Genomic DNA, 19,238 nt, shown 5'->3' with positions numbered 1-19,238 from the left:
ACAGTTCGCCTCCTTCCTGGGTTGTGAAGGGGCCGCGGCCATGGAGGACGAGCCACCTCCGATTGAAGAGCGGCGGCGGCTGCAGGTAGAGTTGAGCGAGTTCGTGGAGAAGTGTTGCCGGACGCTGGAGGAGGCGACGACGTCCCTGGGCTGGAGCCTGGATCAACTGGACCCCGGGGAAGAGGAGGCGGCGGCGGAGGTGAGGGCGCGGCGGCTGTGCCTCTCCGGGGACTTGGGGCCCGCGGTTTTTCCTGAGGCGGCGCCCCACCTGCGGACCCACGTCGGGCCGCAGAGTCGAACGGGGACGCCGGGGGGCCGGGCGGCCGGACGTCTCGGGGTTCTGGGCCGAGGCGCACCAGGGCCACCCGGGTGCGGCCTCCTTGGGCCCCGTGACGCGGGTGCGGCCTCCTTGGGCCCCGTGACGCGGGTGCGGCCTCCTTGGGGTGCTCGGGTTTGAGGAGACGGAAGAGCCACGCGTGTGGGGAGAACCGCACCCCCCCCCTTCCCGGCGTTAATACAGAGGATGAGAGGGCCTGGCCGATGGGCTTTGCCATCTGGCAGCAGATTCGGTGTCAGGAGAGCTGTGAAGCCTTCTGTACCTTAAAGTCTGGTGCTTTTGACTTGGATATTAGTGATCCTGGGGTTCTTAAAGGATGTCCCTAATAGGTAGTTACTATCGCTATAGTTAACGATTTTACCTAGACTGCAGAACTGCTTTCTTTAAAAAAAAAAAAAATGTAGGCCGGTGGCTCACGCGTGTAATACTTGCTACTCAGGAGGCAGAGATAGGAGGATCGAGGTTCGAAGCCAGCCTGGGCAGGAAAGCCCGTGAGACTCTCTAAGTAAACTACAAGAAAAAAAAAAAAGCTTCAAGTGGAGCTGTGGCTCAAGTAGTAGAGCACTAGCCTTGAGCAAAAGAAGCAAGGGACAGGGCCCAGGCCCAGAGTTCAAGCCCCAGGACCGGCAAAAAAAAAAAAAAGTAGTAAAGTGTATTCCAGGGAGAAATCCCTTGTTTCTATTTGTGATAGAGTGGGATGAATGGGAATAATTCAACGTAGAATAATTTTAAGGTTTTTGGTTTTTTTTCTGGAGAAGCTGTGATGATCTCTGCCAGATTTAAGTCAAATGTCTGAATCCTGAGTGGTGTTTAAAGTGTATTCGATATTTATATAAGCCATTCACTGTTGTTAAAACTGCAGTGGGATTTTTTCTTTTCCCCCAGTAGGTCATGGGGCCTGAACTCTGGGCCTGGGCGCTGTCCCTCAGCTCTTCAGCTCAAGGCTAGCGCTCTACCGCTTGAGCCACAGCGCCACTTCTGGCTTTTTCTGCTTATGTGGTGCCGAGGAATTGAACCCAGAGTCTCATGCATGCAAGACAAGCACTCTACTACTGAACCACCTTCCCAGCCCGGATTTATTTTTTTATTTTTATTTTATTTTTTAATTTTATTTTTTGGGTCCCGTCGTGGGGCCTGAACTCTGGGCCTGGGCGCTGTCCCTCAGCTTTTCAGCTCAAGGCTAGCACTCTACCACTTGAGCCACAGCGCCACTTCCGGCTTTTTTCTTATGTGGTGCTGAGGAATCGAACCCAGGGCCTCGAGCATGCAAGGCAAGTGCTCTACCACTGAGCCACCTTCCCAGCCCCGTTATTTTTTTTATTTTATTTTTAAAATCTGTGCCAGAACTGGTGCTTGAACTGAGGGCCTGGGCACTGTCCTGTAGCTTTTATGCTCAAGGCTGATGCCCAGGCCTTGAGTTCAAGCCCCAGTTCTGGTACATATTTTTAAAAATCCCACTGGTAAATGATTTCTATAATTCCTAAAATGAATGCAATCCAGATAGTTAATGAATGCCCATTCTTCTGTGGTATGAGTACTGAAGTTTAGTGGACAGTGATCATTTCTTTCCTCCTAGAGCTGCTTGTCTGGTGGTAGTGGGGAATACTACTGAGAAAGCAGCCATGACAGTGGTGGATGGAGTTGGATTGTTATAGTAAAGGTTATTGTGTTCTATGAATGGTCAATAAAAGTGTCCTGGACAAAATAAATTCTAAGTTGATAAGTAAAATGAGTAAATGACCCAGGTGACACACAGAGGAAGCATCAGTATTATGTGAAGTTCAGACAAAAGGGAGTTAGTGACCAGACAGGTAACATCAAATAGTTTTGCATTTGGGGCTTGGGGGAATGACGCAGGCCCACCTGAAATTCATTATCCTCTTGCCTTAGTCTCTCAGGTGGAGTTTTACAGGCTTTTGCCACCAGGACCTGCAACAGGTCAGATCTTAAAGAGTCTTGTTAGTTGTATTAGAAAATCTAAATGGATTGATTTATGATTGTAGGTTTGAGCTCAGGGCCTTGTGTTTTTTAGGCAGGCACTCTACCACTTGAGCCATGCTGGTAGCCCTTTTTGGTTTATTTTTCAAGTCAAGTCTTGCCTTTTCCTGCTGGCCTGGGCTACAGATCTTGTTGCCTATCCCTCTTGAGTGATTAGTTGGGATAACATGAATCTCTGTGCCCAGCTTGTTTTATTGAGATGGTGGTGCCTTGCTAACTTTTTGCCTGGACTGGTTGTGAACCGTAAGCTTCCTAAGCTTTGCCTCTTCAGTAGCTGGGATTACATAGGTGAGGCATGTTACCTAGCTAGATTTAGTGGGGGAGGGGATTTCTGGTACTGGGGCTTGCTCTTAGGGTCTGGATGCTTTCCTTTAGCCTTTTCTGCATAAGGTTGGTGCCCTACCAAACCACAGTTCCACTTCTGGCTTTTTGCTACTTAACTGGAGAATTATATGCCTGTACAGGCTGGTTTCTAACATCAAGCTTCAGATCTCAGCCTCCTGAGTAGAATTATAGGCATGAGCCATTGCCCAGTGAAAAAGAAAAAAAAAAAAAGAATTAGTTTAAGCCAAGGCATATCAAAATCCTACTTGCATTTTAATAAAATACCTGCTTAAATTTATTGAATACTTTCAGTGTACCAGTCTCTGTTCAAATTACTTTATGTGTATATACATCTCCACAATAGCTTTGTGAAAAGAATACATTCTAATGTTTACATTTTGAAGATGATGAAACAGGCCAAAAAAGGCACATTTCCTTGTCAAGTTTTGCCTAGTGGGAATTCAAAGTAATGGCATTATGGAGAATAGAGTTGAGTACAGTAAGATGAAGCATCAATGGGGAGTAGTTAGGAGATGGTAGTGTAATCCAAGAGAGAAGGTATATCCTGAACTGCGGGATGGCAGTAAGAATAGAGCTCACTTTGGAGGATTTCAGAGAGTAATTTAGGAGAATTGACAGGCCTACGTAAATGAGTAGATGAGTGATGGTGAAAGAGGCAGTTTCTTGCCTATGCAGGTAGAACTTTTCACTGAAATGGGAAGATTCAAAAGAAACACATTTGGGTATTAGGAGCCCATGAATATATTGAATTTAGTTTTGTTCATGTTGAATTCTTAATGATTTTCTAATGGTCTAGGTTTTGGAAGTCGTCACTGTGTAGTTAGAATTGAAGCTGTAACCTTCTTCATAAGCACTTACTGAGTGACAAGAGAATGTTAGACTTCTCTGAAACACCTGTATTTAAAGAAACAGATCTTCAGAGGAACCAACTAGAAAGATCTAAACAGGTAGAAATAATATGGAAAGTATATCAGGAAGACAGAAATGGACAAGTGGATCATGAACTTTCAAAAGTTCAAATCTCTCCACCTCTTGCACTTAATCTTCTCCCTACCAGGGCTTGAACTCAGATCACTTTCTCACCTTGCTGGCTTATGCCTAGAGCTCTACTATTTGAACCACACCTATAGCCAAGAATTTAAATATTATAAGGGCTTCGATATGTTCTTTGACTTTCGCATAAAGAAGGTTGCTGGTGACCTACTAACTGGTATCAGTGAAGTAATGGTGACAATGGATGAGACATAGCTATGGGTGAGGTGCATGACAGTGAGTGTAATCAAATTTTTCACAAAGTTAGGCTTTGAAGGAGGCAAAGGCTTTAGAGGGATGTGGGATTGAGGGAGATGTTTTGTAATAATTATAAAATTAATTTTAAAATATTCTTTTCCCCTCTGTTTCTCTTTAATTTTTATAGGATCAAGTTGTGATATGCCCTTATGATTCCAATCATCAAATGCCTAAATCATCTTTAGCAAAGCACATGAAATCTTGTAAATTGAGGAAACTGGGCTATACAAAAGAAGAAGAGGTACAGTTTATTACACATGTCACATAATTCATGTGTTATTAAGCTCACAATATTTGCAAGATGTATTGTGTACTTTTCTGACATAAAATAGTAGTCCTTGTAGGGTAGATTGGCACTTGCCTAATTTCACATACTTAGTATGATAAATATTTAAATGGCACTGTCACTATTAGTTTATATTGAATCTTAAGCTAATCAATTATTCAATTATCTATTCCTTAAGAAAACTAAGGATTTTTTTTTATGATTTAGGATGAAATGTATAATCCTGATTTTTTCTATGAGAATGTGAAGGTGCCTTCCATTACTTTGAGTAAGTATTATATTATTAGATCATAACTTTAATATTAATTTTAGTATTAATTATCAAAAGAATGGATTCTAGCCTGTGGCTCATACCTGTAATCTTAGCTACTCATGAGACTGAAACTTGGAGGATAGAAGTTCAAAGCCACTCTGGATAGATGAGTTTGCAGATTCCATCTCCAATAGACTAGCAAAAATGACAGTCTGGAGGTGTGAGTCAAGTGGCAGAGTGTCAGCTGAGCATACAAGCTGAATGAGAGATCTAGGTCCTTGGTTCAAGCCGTAGTAATGGCAAAAAGAAAAAGATTTTATAAGCATGCTTATGATTGAGAGTTAGATCTTGAGAATATAGAGTTAATGTACAGTAAAACTAATTCTTATAATCTGAGTTTAGGGGCTAGACTTAGATTAATAGGCAGTGAAACCCTGAAAAATTTTGTACAGTGGAGCAGATACCTTCCTTCTTAGTTATAACAAAAATTTGAGCCAGGCTCCAGTGGCTCATGCATATAATCCTCATGACCAACAATAACAAAAAACAACTGAGCACACAGCATAGATTTACAATAAAAATGAGAATGGGATATTTTTCAGGTATTCACTGCATGTGATTTAAGTCTTGAACTCTAGACACAAAATGCCCAGGTCCGACTCCTGGTTTTGTCAGTAATGTGTGATTTTCAGCAAGATAGTTACAACTGTTTGTTGCCTAAATGCCTTTCTTTTGGGTCAGTCATGGGGCTTGAACTCTGGGCCTGGGAGCTGTCCCTGAACTCTTCAGCTCAAGGCGAGCACTCTACCGCTTGAGCCACAGCTCCACTTCTGGTTTTCTGGTGGTTAATGGGAGAAAAGAGTCTCACGAGCTTACCTGCCCAGGCTGGCTTTAAACCATGATCCTCAGATCTCAGCCTCCTAAGTAGCTAAGATTACAGGTGTGAGCCACTGGCGGCCAACTTGTTGCTTAAATACTTTTATAAAATGAAAATGGTGATAATAGCTTTTAAGATTAAGTGATTTATCTAATATACTTAGAATAGTGCCTGATGCTTAGCTGTGTTCCAAGACATGTTACCTCTTCCTAGTTGCTCTCATTTGTAGCTGCTATTCCTACATGCCTAATTATTGTGTTTTCTAAACTGCTTGAAATCTGGTCACCTAGGCCCTAGAGAAATTGGAAAGAATCCTGTTATTTAGATTATATTGGCATATTGATTACATGGATGTTTTCTCTCAAGATTCTGGAAAGTTTGTAAATGTGCCCAAAGGCCTTGGATTGGAAACCAGTTAATTATTTAATTTTGGACACTATGTTTCATAATATAATTGTGAATTTTTTTTGGCAGATAAGGATTCACAATTTGAGATAATTAAACATGCTAGGACCACAGCTGGAAAAGATGGTGATTGTTACAATCAAAGTAAGTGATCTCATAGCTTGAGCTCATGGATGAGTCAGATTATTTTTCTCCTACAAACATGTTGCTAATTTCCTTTAAGGAAAACCTTGGGAAATGGTTAAGAAAAAGTTAAGTTTTATATTTAACATTAGGCTAATTGGCTTTGCTTCAGATACATTGGTTAGATATTTCCTGCCCAGACATACCATGGTCTTAGACCTTTAACAGTAGGTTCCATGGTTTGGAATTACTAACTGATGAGATTGCCTAATAGGCAATTTGCCATTGAGTGAGATTCTTTCACTTTTTTGTTTTTTCCGTGTCAGTTCTGTCCTTTAGCTTTTTTGCTTAAGGCTAGTGCTCTACTTACCCTTTGAGCCACAGTTCCACTTCCAGCTTTTTTGGTAGTTATTTGGAGAAGAGCTTCAGACTTTCTTGCCCAGGCTGGCTTTGAATTTTGACCCTCCGATCTCAGCCTCCTGAGTAGTACGATTATAGTCAGGAGCCACTGGAGCCTGGCTAAGGTGAGGTTCCTACCCTCAGAGTTCCTCTCAAGAATGTTAAAATGTAAAAGGAAAGAAAAGAGATGGCATAGTTGTCTTTGGTATCACTTAGCATAATTTTTAATTTTGGGGGGGGTTTGACCCTTTTGTGATAATGAATGCCACGGGTATCTTCCACTGAAAGGGATACATGGTGTTTAGAGGAGTTTTGGATCGTTCGGTGTTCAGCTTTGGAGTTTCTTCCTGAGACTTACATAGAGACTAGCTTAAAATTTTGAAAACTGGCAGTGTGGCTCTATGTCACAAAAAAAAAAAGGTAAGCAAGTTAGTAGTTTAGGATTTTGGTCCTAGGTATAATATGTAGCCAAAGCATGACTGATTCCTTTTAGAAAGATTTCTGAGTTTTTTGGTTGAGCCTTCTGTAGGTAGCTTTCTCTGGACAGCTTTCCTTTTTTTTTTGGGGGGGGGGGGGGGTGTCCGGTCGTGGGGCCTGAATTCTGGGCCTGGGCGCTGTCCCTCAGCTCTTCAGCTCAAGGCTAACGCTCTACCACTTGAGCCACAGTGCCACTTCTGGCTTTTTTCTTTTTGCTTATGTGGTGCTGAGGAATCGAACCTAGAGCCTCTGGCATGCAAGGCAAGCACTCTACCACTGAGCCACCTTCCCAGCCCCTGGACAGCTTTCCTTTTTCTCTTTGCTCTCATCAGGGTGTAATAACAGTTCTTTTTCTCTCCTGTTGAAGTTAGTCTCTTTTTTCTGGTTCTGGGGATTGAACCCAGAGCCTTATACATCAAAGAATTACTCTGAATGGACAGCTCTTTTGATAGATAAGAGGAGCTGGAGTTTAGTGGAAAAGTACCTACCAAGCAAGCATGAGGCCCTGAATTCAGACTTTGGAGTGTGAATTAAGATAACATTGCTAAGAAAAACTATTTCTATTTGATTTGTAACCCTTGTTTTGAAACTTTTTCATATCCTTTGTAGAGTGCTTCCAATTTTACAACAGGAATTCTTCTTATGGCTTACTTATGCCATAGATGTTTTTAAACCTTTGGCTTCGGAACAAGAATGTCTGAAAATATCTTCTTATTCATTTGTTTTGAAAGGAGAATGAAAAGTTTTGTATTTACCTACGTAATTAATCATTTGTTTTGTACATACTGAAATTTTCTTAATGAGGTTGTGTGTGTTTATTGTATTGGTTGTATCAAGTCCAAACTCAGCATACAGAATTCTGAATCTGTTAGCCTTTGTTCAAGTTTCAGTGGTTTTCTCTACCCTTTAGCTTCACACACAGTAACCGAGATTCCAACTTACATTGTCAATAGTGACCTCTGTACTTAGAGGTTTGTCAGTTTTCTTAAACATTGAATATTCAGGTAGCCATACTTTAATTTCATGAAGTGTTTTTGAGCCTGGCCATGATTTAAAGACCAGTGTACTATAATTTATAGAATTTCAAAGAAACTGAAGAGAATGGCTTTCTAAAACCATTTCTAAAACGATCTGCTATTCATTCTACTGTAAGACTTTAAAGAAAGTTATTTTACACCTTCAATTTTAATGTTACGGAATTGTTTCTGTATGAATTCTTCATAAAATTCTGGATTTATAAATTGTGGCATTTCCTTTTACTAAATAATGTTTAATACCATATGTCATGTGTTTGAGATTCCCTGTGATGATGGCAGAAGTGATTTACAAGGAATAAGAATTAGGAGTTTTATTTTGGGGTAATGAGAAGCCTTGGAGATGGCTGGTGATGACAGTTGTGTAGCAGTGTGAGCATACTTATTGCCTCTGAATTGTATGCTTAAAAATGATTAAAAGGGTATAGCCTGGCCTAGTGCTGGTGCCTCACACCTGTAATTCTAGCCACTCAGGAGGCTGAGATCTGAGGATTGTTTTTGAAGTGAATGGGGCAGGAAAATTCTTGAGACTCTTATCTCCAGTTAATGACATAAAAAGCAGAAGTGGAGCTGTGGCTTAAGTGGTAGAGCGAAAGTTGCTCTGGGATAGCACCCAAGGCCAGAGTTCAAGCCCCAGGACTGGCAAAAAAAAAAAAAAAAAAGTGTGTGTGTGTGGTAGGAGTGGTAGCCAGGTACCAGCAAGCGGCTTACACAATCCTAGCTACTCAGGTGGCTGAGATCTTAGGATGGTGGTCTGAAGCTAGTCCCTGTCAGGAAAGTCTGAGAGACTTTCTTTTTTGGTCAGTCGTGGGGCTTGAATTCAAGGCCTGGACACTACACTGTCCCTTAGTTTTTCTGCTCAACACTAGCACTCTGCTACTTTGAGCCACAGCTCTACTTCCAATTTTTTGGTGGTTCATTGAAGATAAGTCTCTCACGAACTTTCCTGCCCCCGGCTTTGAACCATAGTCCTCAGATCTCAGCCTTCTGAGTAGTTAGGATTATAGGCATGAGCCACTGGTCCCCAACTCAGGGACTCTTACGTCCAATAAACTATTCATTCAGACTCTGAGACACTCCAATAAAGCATTCAGACAAAGCTGGTTCTGTTGCTAAGTGTTAGAGTGCCAGCCTTGAGCAGAAGAAACTTAAGAACAGCACCAGGCCCAGAGCTCATGCTCTTCCTCTCCCCCCCCCCCCCAAAAAAAAAGATTAAAAGGGTAGGATGCTGAGATTTGAGGATCACTGTCTGAAGCCAGCATAGGCAAGAAAGCCCATAAGACTTCTTTCTTCCAATTAACCACCCAAAAGCTGGAAGTGGAACTGTGGCTCAAGTGGTAGAGGACTAGCCTTGAGTGAAAAAGCTAAAGGACACCATTCAGGCCTTGAGTTCAATCAAGCCCCAGAACTGGTGGGGAAAAAAAAAAGGAGTGCAGAGGATGAACTATATATTTTTATATTTTTAAATACCATTTTTAAATACCAAATATTTTTAAATACTACCATTTTTAAATACCAAAAGAGGGGGCACAATTATAGCACAAAAATTATGTAAGAAACTTGCATTTTGAAAATTCATTTTATGTAAATGTAAGCTTATTTAAAAGTATGTTTTTGTCAGAATATCTGTGTTCTGAAAGATTTGAATGCAGTTTGTTGCTTAACTTTTCCTGTACTTTTTCTTTTTCAGTAATTGGGGTGAGTATAAGAGGAATTAGGAACCTGAATATACTCCTTATTTAAAGATATGCAGTATCCTTTTTGCAAATATCCTTTTAAAAGTATCATTCATACTTTTCAATCTTAATAGCTGTCAAAATATTACAGTCTGGATTTGGAATTTTTGTTGAATTTTAAGACGTTTAAGTATTGATCTTTACCATAATGAAATTCAAGATGAGTAAATCAAAGAAAATGCCAAAATATTTTAAGGATATTATATTTCTTTGTGAAAGATTACCAACATAGGTTTATGAGGAGCTTGTTTATAATACATCGTTTTCTAAGTTTTGTCTTTTCCCCATATTTTTATAGCCTATATTCAAAAGAAATTAGTTTTTTCAGAGCTAATTTTATATTATAAAATTAAATGTTTTAACAGCTGGCTACCTAAAAGGACTTTTGATAATACTTTCCAGTATTAAAGTGGAACTGACTGACTCAGAGGGAACCTTTCTTACTAACTCCAAACTCCTTGTCTAGTGAAAGTAGCTGTGTATCATTATCTATAGTTGCTAGACAGTCCCAGATCCAGTGTAGCTTTCTTTAATTTGTGGACTAATGTAAAGTCCCTTCCTTCCTTCCTTCCTTCCTTCCTTCCTTCCTTCCTTCCTTCCTTCCTTCCTTCCTTCCTTCCTTCCTTCCTTCCTTCCTTCCTTTCCTTCCTTCCTTCCTTCCTTCCTTCCTTCCTTCCTTCCTTCCTTCCTTCCTTCCTTCCTTCCTTCCTTCCTTCCTTCCTTCCTCTCACTCTCTTGTTATAACTTAGTTCATAGTATGTCTTACTCCTTTGCCTTTGTCCTCAGAAGTTAAGATTAGACTTGATCTAATAGAAGTAACTATTTAGAGATTTGATCTTTGTACATTGTTTTTTGAGCCAGAGTTAATACTTTAGGATAATCTAGCAAACATTAGAAAAATACCTTTAGTAATTTATGTCCTTTGTTTGCATTAGAAAGGTTGTTTTAAGTTACCTTATTCATAATTATAGAAATTTTATTTCTTTGAGAACATGTGAATCTCAAAGCAAAAATTTTCTTCAGTGCTTTATAAACACATCATATTAAGGTATTAAATTGACTTTTTTCATTGACAAGCAGATTTTAGAAAGTCCTATAAACTATCAAAGAGCACTACTGTTACAACTTTTCAGTTACTTTGGTTAGGCCAGTAAGCTTTCTCTTCAGGGAGTTAGAATGAATTTAATTTCACTTAATATATGTTTCTCTGGTGTAAGGAAGTATTTGCTCTCTTTCTCTTCTCCCTTCCTTTCTCTTCCATCCCTTTCCTTTCTCTCCCTTTCTTTCATCTCTCTTTCCTTCCCTTCCCTTCTTCCCATCCTCTTTCCTTTTTTTCTTTCCTCGTTGACCTCAACCCACTGAATAGCTCAAGCTGGACTTGAACTATCTTTTCACGTCAGCCTCTTTCAAGTACAGGAATTATAGGTGTATGCCAGCATACCTGGCATACACCAAGTCAGTGGACAAGAAGGTTGTATTTTCAGAATTGAATATAAATGTCTCAAAAAGACACTTTTTACAAATGTTTGTATTGTCATAGTTTTTTTAAATAACTGTAATGTGTGTTATTGAAAACATTTTTCTTCCACTTTTATGAGGAAAACTATATACATGGGAAGTAATACGCATTTTTGTAGTATGGATAATCTTAAAAATTACCCAAAGGGCTTTCTTAACTGGGTGCTGTGGTGTACACCTCTAGTGCCAGCTATCTGTGAGGCAGAGGCAAGAGATACCTTGAGCCAACTCAAGGCAAAGTAGTAAAATCTCATAACAGAAAAGGTTTTCTTACGACCATTTTTTTTCTTAATGATTATTATTACTGCTTGTCTTCATGGGATCTATCTTAACAATGTTAAATGGTACATACTTTCTATGGGTATAACATTCAGGATAGTCATTGTTCATCAGTTATTACATAGGTTGATGCTTTGTGTATTTAGAGATTACTGTGTAGAAACAGTAGGCGTTGTTACATCACATGCATAAAGTAGTAGATTTTAAGTCTATAGTGCTTCATATATTATTTATTATTGTGGCTTTATTTTTACCTTAGGAATGTATTCTTCATTGCCTGTTGAAGTTCCTCTGAATCACAAACGGTTTGTTTGTGATCTAACTCAAGCTGATCGTCTTGCCCTGTATGATTTTGTTGTTGAAGAGACAAAGAAAAAGCGCTCTGATTCCCATATCATTGAAAATGACAGTGATCTCTTTGTTGATTTGGCTGCCAAAGTCAATCAAGGTTTGAGATAAATATTATTTGTTTCTTATTGTTATATCATCCTGTGTGCTCTTAAAATGATTTTGTTATACTGCCACTCTGAGTTGGGGAAAAATGTTTGTATCATTTGAAATTGTCATATTAAGGTGGTGGTGGTGGTGTGTGGGTGTGTATGTGTGTGTGTGTGCGCACAGTGTGTGTGCTGTGGGGCTTAAACTCAGGGCCTTGAGGTGCTGCACTGTCTGTGAGCTTTTTCCTCAAGGCTAGCACTCTACCAATTTGAGCCACAGTGCCACTTCCAGTGTTATACTGGTTAATTGGAGGTAAGAGTCTCAAAGACTTTCCTGCCCCAGCTGTCTTTGAATTGCGATCCTCAGATCTCAGCCTCCTAAGTAACTAAGGATTACAGGTTTGAGCCACCAGCTTCCTGCTATTCAGATATCTTCTTTCTGTCAGAATAATGCTATTTACTGTGTTCTTACTTTAGTCTGTGTATCTAGATACTCTTATGCTCAATTAATGGTTAGAGATAGGAGATGATGTAATGTGTATGTGTGTGTGTAGACTGTTTTGCATATTATCTTGAAACATTGAAATATAGGGTGATTGTGATGCTTGTTATTCCTGGTAGTTCTTGAAAATTTCAAAGTTCCTAAGAATATGATAAAGCTGGTTATCAGTGGCTCATGCCTGTAATCCTACTTACTGAGGAAGCTGAGATCTGAAGATGGTTCAAAGGCAACCCAGGAAGGAAAGTCCATGAGACTCTTATCTCCAATTAAGTACCAAAAAGTTGGAAGTGGTGCTGTGGCTCAAAGTGTTAGAGCATTAGCCTTGAGCATAAAAGCTCAGAGAGAGTGCCTAGGCCCTGAGGTCAAGCCCCAGACACAAAAATCCTAAGGATATAATTGTGTTTTTCATTAGATAATAGCCGAAAGAGTCCAAAGTCGTACCTTGAAATCCTGGCAGAAGTGAGAGATTACAAAAGAAGACGCCAGTCCTATAGAGCTAAGAATGTTCACATAACCAAGAAATCATACACCGAGGTAAGTTTTACATTGTCTTGGAGACTAAGATCGAGAACAAAAATTTTCTGATCTATTTTATGGATTTCTTCAACTCCTGGGAGGTTTTGTGAAGAAAAGTGTGTCTTGGATGGTTATAACCTAATCTGAACCTGATTGCCATGGCACTTTTGGACTCACTTTTACTACGCAAAGGCTTTTAGAATACCAGTCTTATATAGAGAAAGGTGGCACAGACTTAAAAGTCAATTTTTGAGCTGTATTATGCATGATGAAAGTATTAAGTTTTCAGTAGACCTTGGCTCAAGGTATTCTGTTTAAATTTTGGCGGTACTGGGGTTTAAACTCAAGGGAGGTACTTTGCCACCTGAACCATACCTCCAGCAGCTTTTTAGCTCTATTTGAAATAAGATCTTGCTTATTCTTTAAAGTGCATACATGTCATAGTCTGTTAGGACATGGCTTTTAGTAAATTTTTGGTTATTAGCACTGATTGCTTTATAGTAATTAATTTCCAAACAACTTCATTTGACATGTGGTGCTTATTTCTCCTAAGGTGATCTGAGATGCTTTATAGTAATTAATTTCCAAACAACTTCATTTGACATGTGGTGCTTATTTCTCCTAAGGTGATCCAAGATGCTTTATAGTAATTAATTTGCAAACAACTTCATTTGACATGTGGTGCTTATTTCTCCTAAGGTGATTCGAGATGTGATAAATGTGCACATGGAAGAACTCAGTAACCACTGGCGAGAAGAGCAGGAGAAAGCAGAGGATTATGTTGAGAAGTATGACAGTGTCTTAGCTGGCCTTAAACTCTTGATCCTCCTGCCTCTACCCCTGAAGTGCTTGGATGACTGATGTCTTAAAATACTATCTTTTTAAATATATTGCTTAAAGTTGTTAATCTTAACATTTCTAAGACCCATGTACTATACTGTGATATTGTCATCCGTGCTCAGGATTGTTATGCTTTAAAAAGACTGAATTAATTATACTTAAGAAGTACTAAAGGAAGGACAAAGAGTGTTTCTTCCCTTCTCCCATCTCAGATTGTAAGTTCTTGTTACTAGGGTAAGGAAGAAATGGAAAGTTAGTGCAGCACTCATGTCTTTTCAGAGATGGAAGCAGGATGATGAGGATAAGAGGCTAAGAATTCTTACATTCTTACTAGCTTTACTGAGTAGAATCAGTGTCTTTAACTTATTTGTTGTCCTTTTACCCCATTAGTGCTCTCTAACCAGATAAGATACTTATTTGTAGCCCAATTAATAATATACTGTGACTGCTTTTAAAGCTGAAATAGCCCCAGCTAGAAATGATGGAGAATATTTGCAGTCCAAGAAGATCCTCTTCAATTACTCCAATTTCCTAACTTCTTATAGTTATATAAATTATTAGTTATTAGTTATTATTTGTGTGTGAGTCTGAGTGTGTGAGCACGAGCATGTGCACATGCATTTGTGGTAGTATGTATTGGGGATTAAATTTAGGGCCCCATGCTCTTGCTTAGCTTTTTTGCTAAGATTGGAGCTCTGCCACTTGAACTATACCATCATTTCCACTTTTTTTTTTGCAGTTTTTTTGGAGGTAAGGGTCTTCTAAACTTTTCTGTCTGGGTTTGCTTTGAACCTTGATTCTCAGATCTCAGCCTCCTAAGTAGCTAGTATTAGGTTTGAGCCACCAGTACTCAGCCATTTCTGTAATTTTGACTTAGTAATTTATTTTAAATTTTCTCTCATGAATTCAAATAAAACCAAAATAAACTTACTCCTTAGAAACTTTTTTAAAGGAATTATACAAAAATTCTTCTATGACCTTGCTAGTCTTCTAATTTTTTTATTTTAAAGGAATTACACAAAAGTTATTCTATGACCTTGCTAGTTTTATGGAAGAGGCATGGAGCATTAAGTGAAGTATATTACAGGAAGGAGCTATATTTTTTAAACCTCCCTCATGAAGTATAAAGTTATTTGGATCCTGTTAACTGTTTGTATGATACAGAATGTTTTGTTAGGTTGCTGTCTGTGTGTAGCAGGGATTGGTGGTGAAATAGAATGACTAACATTCCTCTCTGTGTTTTAGGAACGAAGAGAGGCGGTCAGCCTCAATAGATTCTCGACAGTCTGGTGGAAGCTACTTTGACACAGAGAGTTCACGATATAGAAGGGATCGGAGTAGGAGTCCACATAAACGGAAAAGAAATAAGGATAGGGACAAAAACTCTGAGTCAAGAAGGAGGAAAGAGAGGTAAGTCTAACCCTATTCACCCAACATTGAATTGCTTACTTTTGAAAAGCAGACCAGAACAGGGATACAGGTGGACCCATTGCAACAATGAGATGTACAAGTTGTTATGTCGAAAAATGAACTTTACAACTTTGGGGGGAGGGGAAGGGGGGAGGACTTGTTGGGGGGGCGGGGAGGATGGGAAGGGATGGGAAGGGGAAACACAGGAGGAGGCTACAATGCTTGATAAGAAATGTACTCATTATCTTGCCCATGTAATTCTAACCCCTCTGTACAGTATTTTCACAATTAAAAAAAAAAAAAAGCAGACCAGTTTTCCTTTCACATTGTGAAAGTAAAGAAAGAGGAGACTCATAGTTCAGTTCAGATACCACCCTCTGGTGATTTAGTTCTCTATGTGTACATTAAGATGTGGGTTACCCTTTCCTGTCACTTACTTGCTTCTTAGCCAACACACAAGAAAGTTTTGTCTGGCTAGAACAATAATTGTCTTAAAAAGATGCATACATTCTTTGTTCTGCTCTTTACCTCATATCCTCCTTAAAAAAAAAAAATTATGTTCTTGCTGATTCCTCAGTTGAAGTATATTTAGTGTCAGAAAGAAATCCAAACTTCAATTCCAGTCATTTTTGCCCTTATTATTAACTTACTAGCATAATTTTTATGATACTTGAAAAATATGAGTTAATACAAAATGCTAAATTTAAATCAGTTGAGATCTATTCCTGTGTGCCAGCTGCTTACTTGGCTTCTGCCTGGATCTCATGTTCATCAACTAAACATCTTTTTCTCAGTACCCTTTCTCCCTATTATTCTAGTTAGTGGGATGATCTTCCTCTGTCTACCTCCTTACTTATCATCTGGTCTGGTCCATTTCTAGCTTCCTGTCAGTTCCTGAAGACATCTTACGTTCTTCCTCCTATTGGTTCCTGTCATTGTCTGTCTGGAACATGTGGTAGTTTCCCTACTTGTTCTTCATGTCTCTCCCATGTGAATCCATCCCTTCTGTCTACCAGAGTAATTTTTTGTATGTATACCAGTCCTGGGGCTTGAACACTGTCCCTGAGCTGCTTTTGCTCAAAGCTAGTGCTCTACCACTTGAGTCAGAGCTCTACTTCCAACTCTTCTGGGGTAGTTTATTGGAGATAAGAGTCTCATGAACTTTTCCTGTCTCAGCTGGCTTCAAACTGCACTCCTTAGATCTCAGCTTCCTGAGTAGGTAGCTAAAATTACAGGTAGGAACTCCCAGTTCCCACTTGCCAGAGTAAAATTTTAAAAGCTCATTTTTGATAAATTTGCTGGGAATATAGCTCAGAGGTAGAGCCTCAGATTTGATTCTCCTGCACCATCACAAAAAGGAAAAAAAAGTAATCATTGGCAACATTCACTGTCTTCAGAATGGTTCCCAGTATTTCTAAGATTAGAGATGCTACCTATTTTGCTGACTCCATGAAGGTAGAATTACTTAGAGACCCACATCTATGACTACATCTACATCTATGCTTTAGTACACATTTTATTTTTTCTACTTTTTTTTTTTTTTTAAGCCTGCTGGGGGAATTCTTATCCTTTAAAACAAGCTGAGTCATCAGGCTCTGGTAGCTTATGCTTGGAATTCTAGCTTCCTGAATTTTGGGAGGCTGAAATCAAGGATTGCTTTGATTAAAACTCTGTTCCTCCAAAATAAATAACAACAACTAAACAAACTTTAGAGGGAGAATGGAAGCTAAACCCAGATCTGTCATTTCCTGAAGCGTTTTATACTCATTTGAGCAAAGATTCCTCTTTTTCCTTCTGTAATCATGCCACCTTATGCCTGTTATTGAATTTCATAGTCATTATTTTCTCTTCTAGACTAAGCTCCTTTGAAGGCAGAGTGCATGTCATACTGTTTTATATGCATGGCACCTGTCAAATAATAGGGTTCCATATTAAGATATCCTATCTTTTCAGGGCCACTGTTAATGAAGAATTAGTAAAGCTTTGCCTAATTGTTTGGTTTTTGCTCATCATACTACCATCCAGAATCCCTTCTGATTCATATGATATAATTATACATATACAAGTTAGTTCCTGCTAATCTTCAGAACTTATTGCTTTCACTTGAAACTTCTTACTGCTTCTTCTATCTGTTCAGTCTCCATAGAATAAGTACATTTGAAGTCCTCAAAAACTAAATGTGAAATAAATTTCCTTTAGACAAGATAAATGAAGTATTAGCAGGAAATAATTCTTAATAGTATGAACTAAATTTTTGATATTCACCCTTAGGTGGAATGAGTTGAGATAGGAGGCAGAGTAAAAAAAAAGTCAATTCTTTAATTCTTCATGTGACTTTAAAATTCTATTTGAAATGACTCTTAGGTTCTATCATGTACATTCAAAGTTAATGTTAACGCAGAACTCCAGAACATGCATTTATTTTGCTCATGCCTGTTTTAGTTTTGTTCTTAGTTTATAATTGATTCTCCTTATTTCGTCTTAAATTACCTAGCTGTACACTGGTGGCTCACACCTGAAATCTTATCTATTCTGCAGGCTGAGATCTGAGGATTTGGTTCAAAGGCAGCCAGCCTAGGCAGGAAAGTTCTGGAGACTCTTCTCTCTAATTAACTAGCAAAGAGTCAGATTGAGCACAAAAGCTTGGGGACAGTGCCCGGTTCTAAATTCAAGCTCCACGACTACAAAAAATGAAACAAGACAAAACCAAGTTACCATTCAGTTCTTAATTTCTTATAGCTCCTGCCTAATAAAAGTACATTACTATTGAATATTATTTCAAAGCTCTGACATTATAATGCCCATTATTTATAATATGTTCTAAAATATCTTTTTTATTTCAGGGATGGAGAAAGACATCATAGCCATAAAAGAAGAAAGCAAAAAACCTAAATGAAATGCTTATGTATGCATTATGTTTATGTCATGATAGTTCAGTAAGCTGTTACTTTAATTGTAATTGCTTGTATAAATGAATGTGTTTATGATCTATAGAGTGCTTATCATTTTTCAATAAATATGCTTCACACCCTGAGTTTGCAATGATGTATTTTGTGTGTTTCAGTACTGGGGGCTTAAACTCGTCTTTAATGCCCTTGCTCAGGTTTCTTCTTCACAGCTGTTCTTCTACCATACTCCCATACTTCTTTTGGGATTTGTCTGCTCAGACTGGTTCTGAACTGTGGTCCTTAGATCTCAACCTTCTGAGTAGGTGTGAGCCACAGTTGTATGCCCAGTCACAGTTAGGCCTTATAACAACTTCATATTACTAGTATCCTAATAGATGGTTTTGTTTGTTTTGTTTTTGGTCGATTATGGGGCTTGAACTCACAACCTGGGTGCTATCCCTGAGGTCTTTTGCTCAAGGCTAGTATTCTACCACTTTGAGCCCCCCCCGCTCTACTTCTAGTGTTCTGGTGGTTATTGGAAATGAGTCTCATGGGCTTTGCTTCCCTGGCTAGCTTTGAACCACGATCAGATTTCAGCTCCTAAGTAGCTAGGATTTCAGGTGTGGGCCACCAGCACCCAGCTGGTTTGCATTTTATTAGTGATTTGTTCATCCTTTTTGGTCATTTATGTACCATAAAATTATTTATTTTGTTGGCAGTGGTGGAGCTTGAACTCTGGGTCTGGGAGCTCTCTGAGCTCTTTAGCTCAAGGCTAGCATTCTGCCACTTGAGCCACAGCGCCACTTCTAGTTTTCTGGTGGTTAATTGGAGATAAGAGTCTCACAGACTTTCCTGTACAGGCTGGCTTTGAACCGTGATCCTCAGATCTCAGCCTCCTGAGTAGCTAGGATTATCGGTGTGAGCCACCAGTGCCTGGCAAAATTATTTGTAAGTTATATTTAGCTGGGCATGGTGGTACACACTTACAATCCCAGCCACTTGGGAGGCAGAAGCAGGAGGATTGTAAATTTGAGGCCAGCCCAGGTAAAGTTAGTGAGGCTCTATCTCAAAAACAGGCTCATGTCTGTACTCCTCCCCACTCAAGAGTTTGAGATCCAAAGGATCTTGATTTTGGAGCCAGTCCAAGCAGAAAAGTCCATGAGACTAAATTTCCAAAATACCCCAACAAAAAGCTGGGCTGAGGGTATGCTTGGAAGTGGTTTAGCACAGAGTAAATGAGAGGCTAATGAGTTCACATCCCAGTATAAGTAAAAAAAATAAACAGCAA

The 19,238-nt window shown here is 39.2% G+C and overlaps 1 protein-coding gene across 2 annotated transcripts; it reads left to right on the top strand.

The window, feature by feature from the left end:
- Positions 1-18,096, top strand: Snrnp48 (small nuclear ribonucleoprotein U11/U12 subunit 48). 2 transcript variants are annotated; one of them, XM_042687156.1, is made up of 9 exons: positions 1-194; positions 4,096-4,211; positions 4,464-4,524; positions 5,861-5,935; positions 11,617-11,805; positions 12,709-12,830; positions 13,512-13,600; positions 14,898-15,062; positions 17,906-18,096. In XM_042687156.1, the coding sequence occupies exons 1-9, from the start codon at positions 41-43 to the stop codon at positions 17,952-17,954; spliced, it is 1,020 nt and encodes a 339-aa protein (XP_042543090.1). In that variant the 5' UTR covers positions 1-40; the 3' UTR covers positions 17,955-18,096. The 2 variants fall into 2 exon arrangements, with proteins under 2 accessions (XP_042543090.1, XP_042543089.1); XM_042687155.1 differs by having other exon boundaries at positions 1-199; positions 4,098-4,211.
- The last annotated feature ends 1,142 nt before the right edge of the window (positions 18,097-19,238 follow it).

Source organism: Dipodomys spectabilis, unplaced genomic scaffold, assembly GCF_019054845.1.
Source record: "Dipodomys spectabilis isolate Male_0828 unplaced genomic scaffold, ASM1905484v1 ptg000104l, whole genome shotgun sequence".
NCBI classification, from domain to species: Eukaryota; Metazoa; Chordata; class Mammalia; order Rodentia; family Heteromyidae; genus Dipodomys; species Dipodomys spectabilis.
This window is presented reverse-complemented; position numbering and strand designations above follow the sequence as displayed.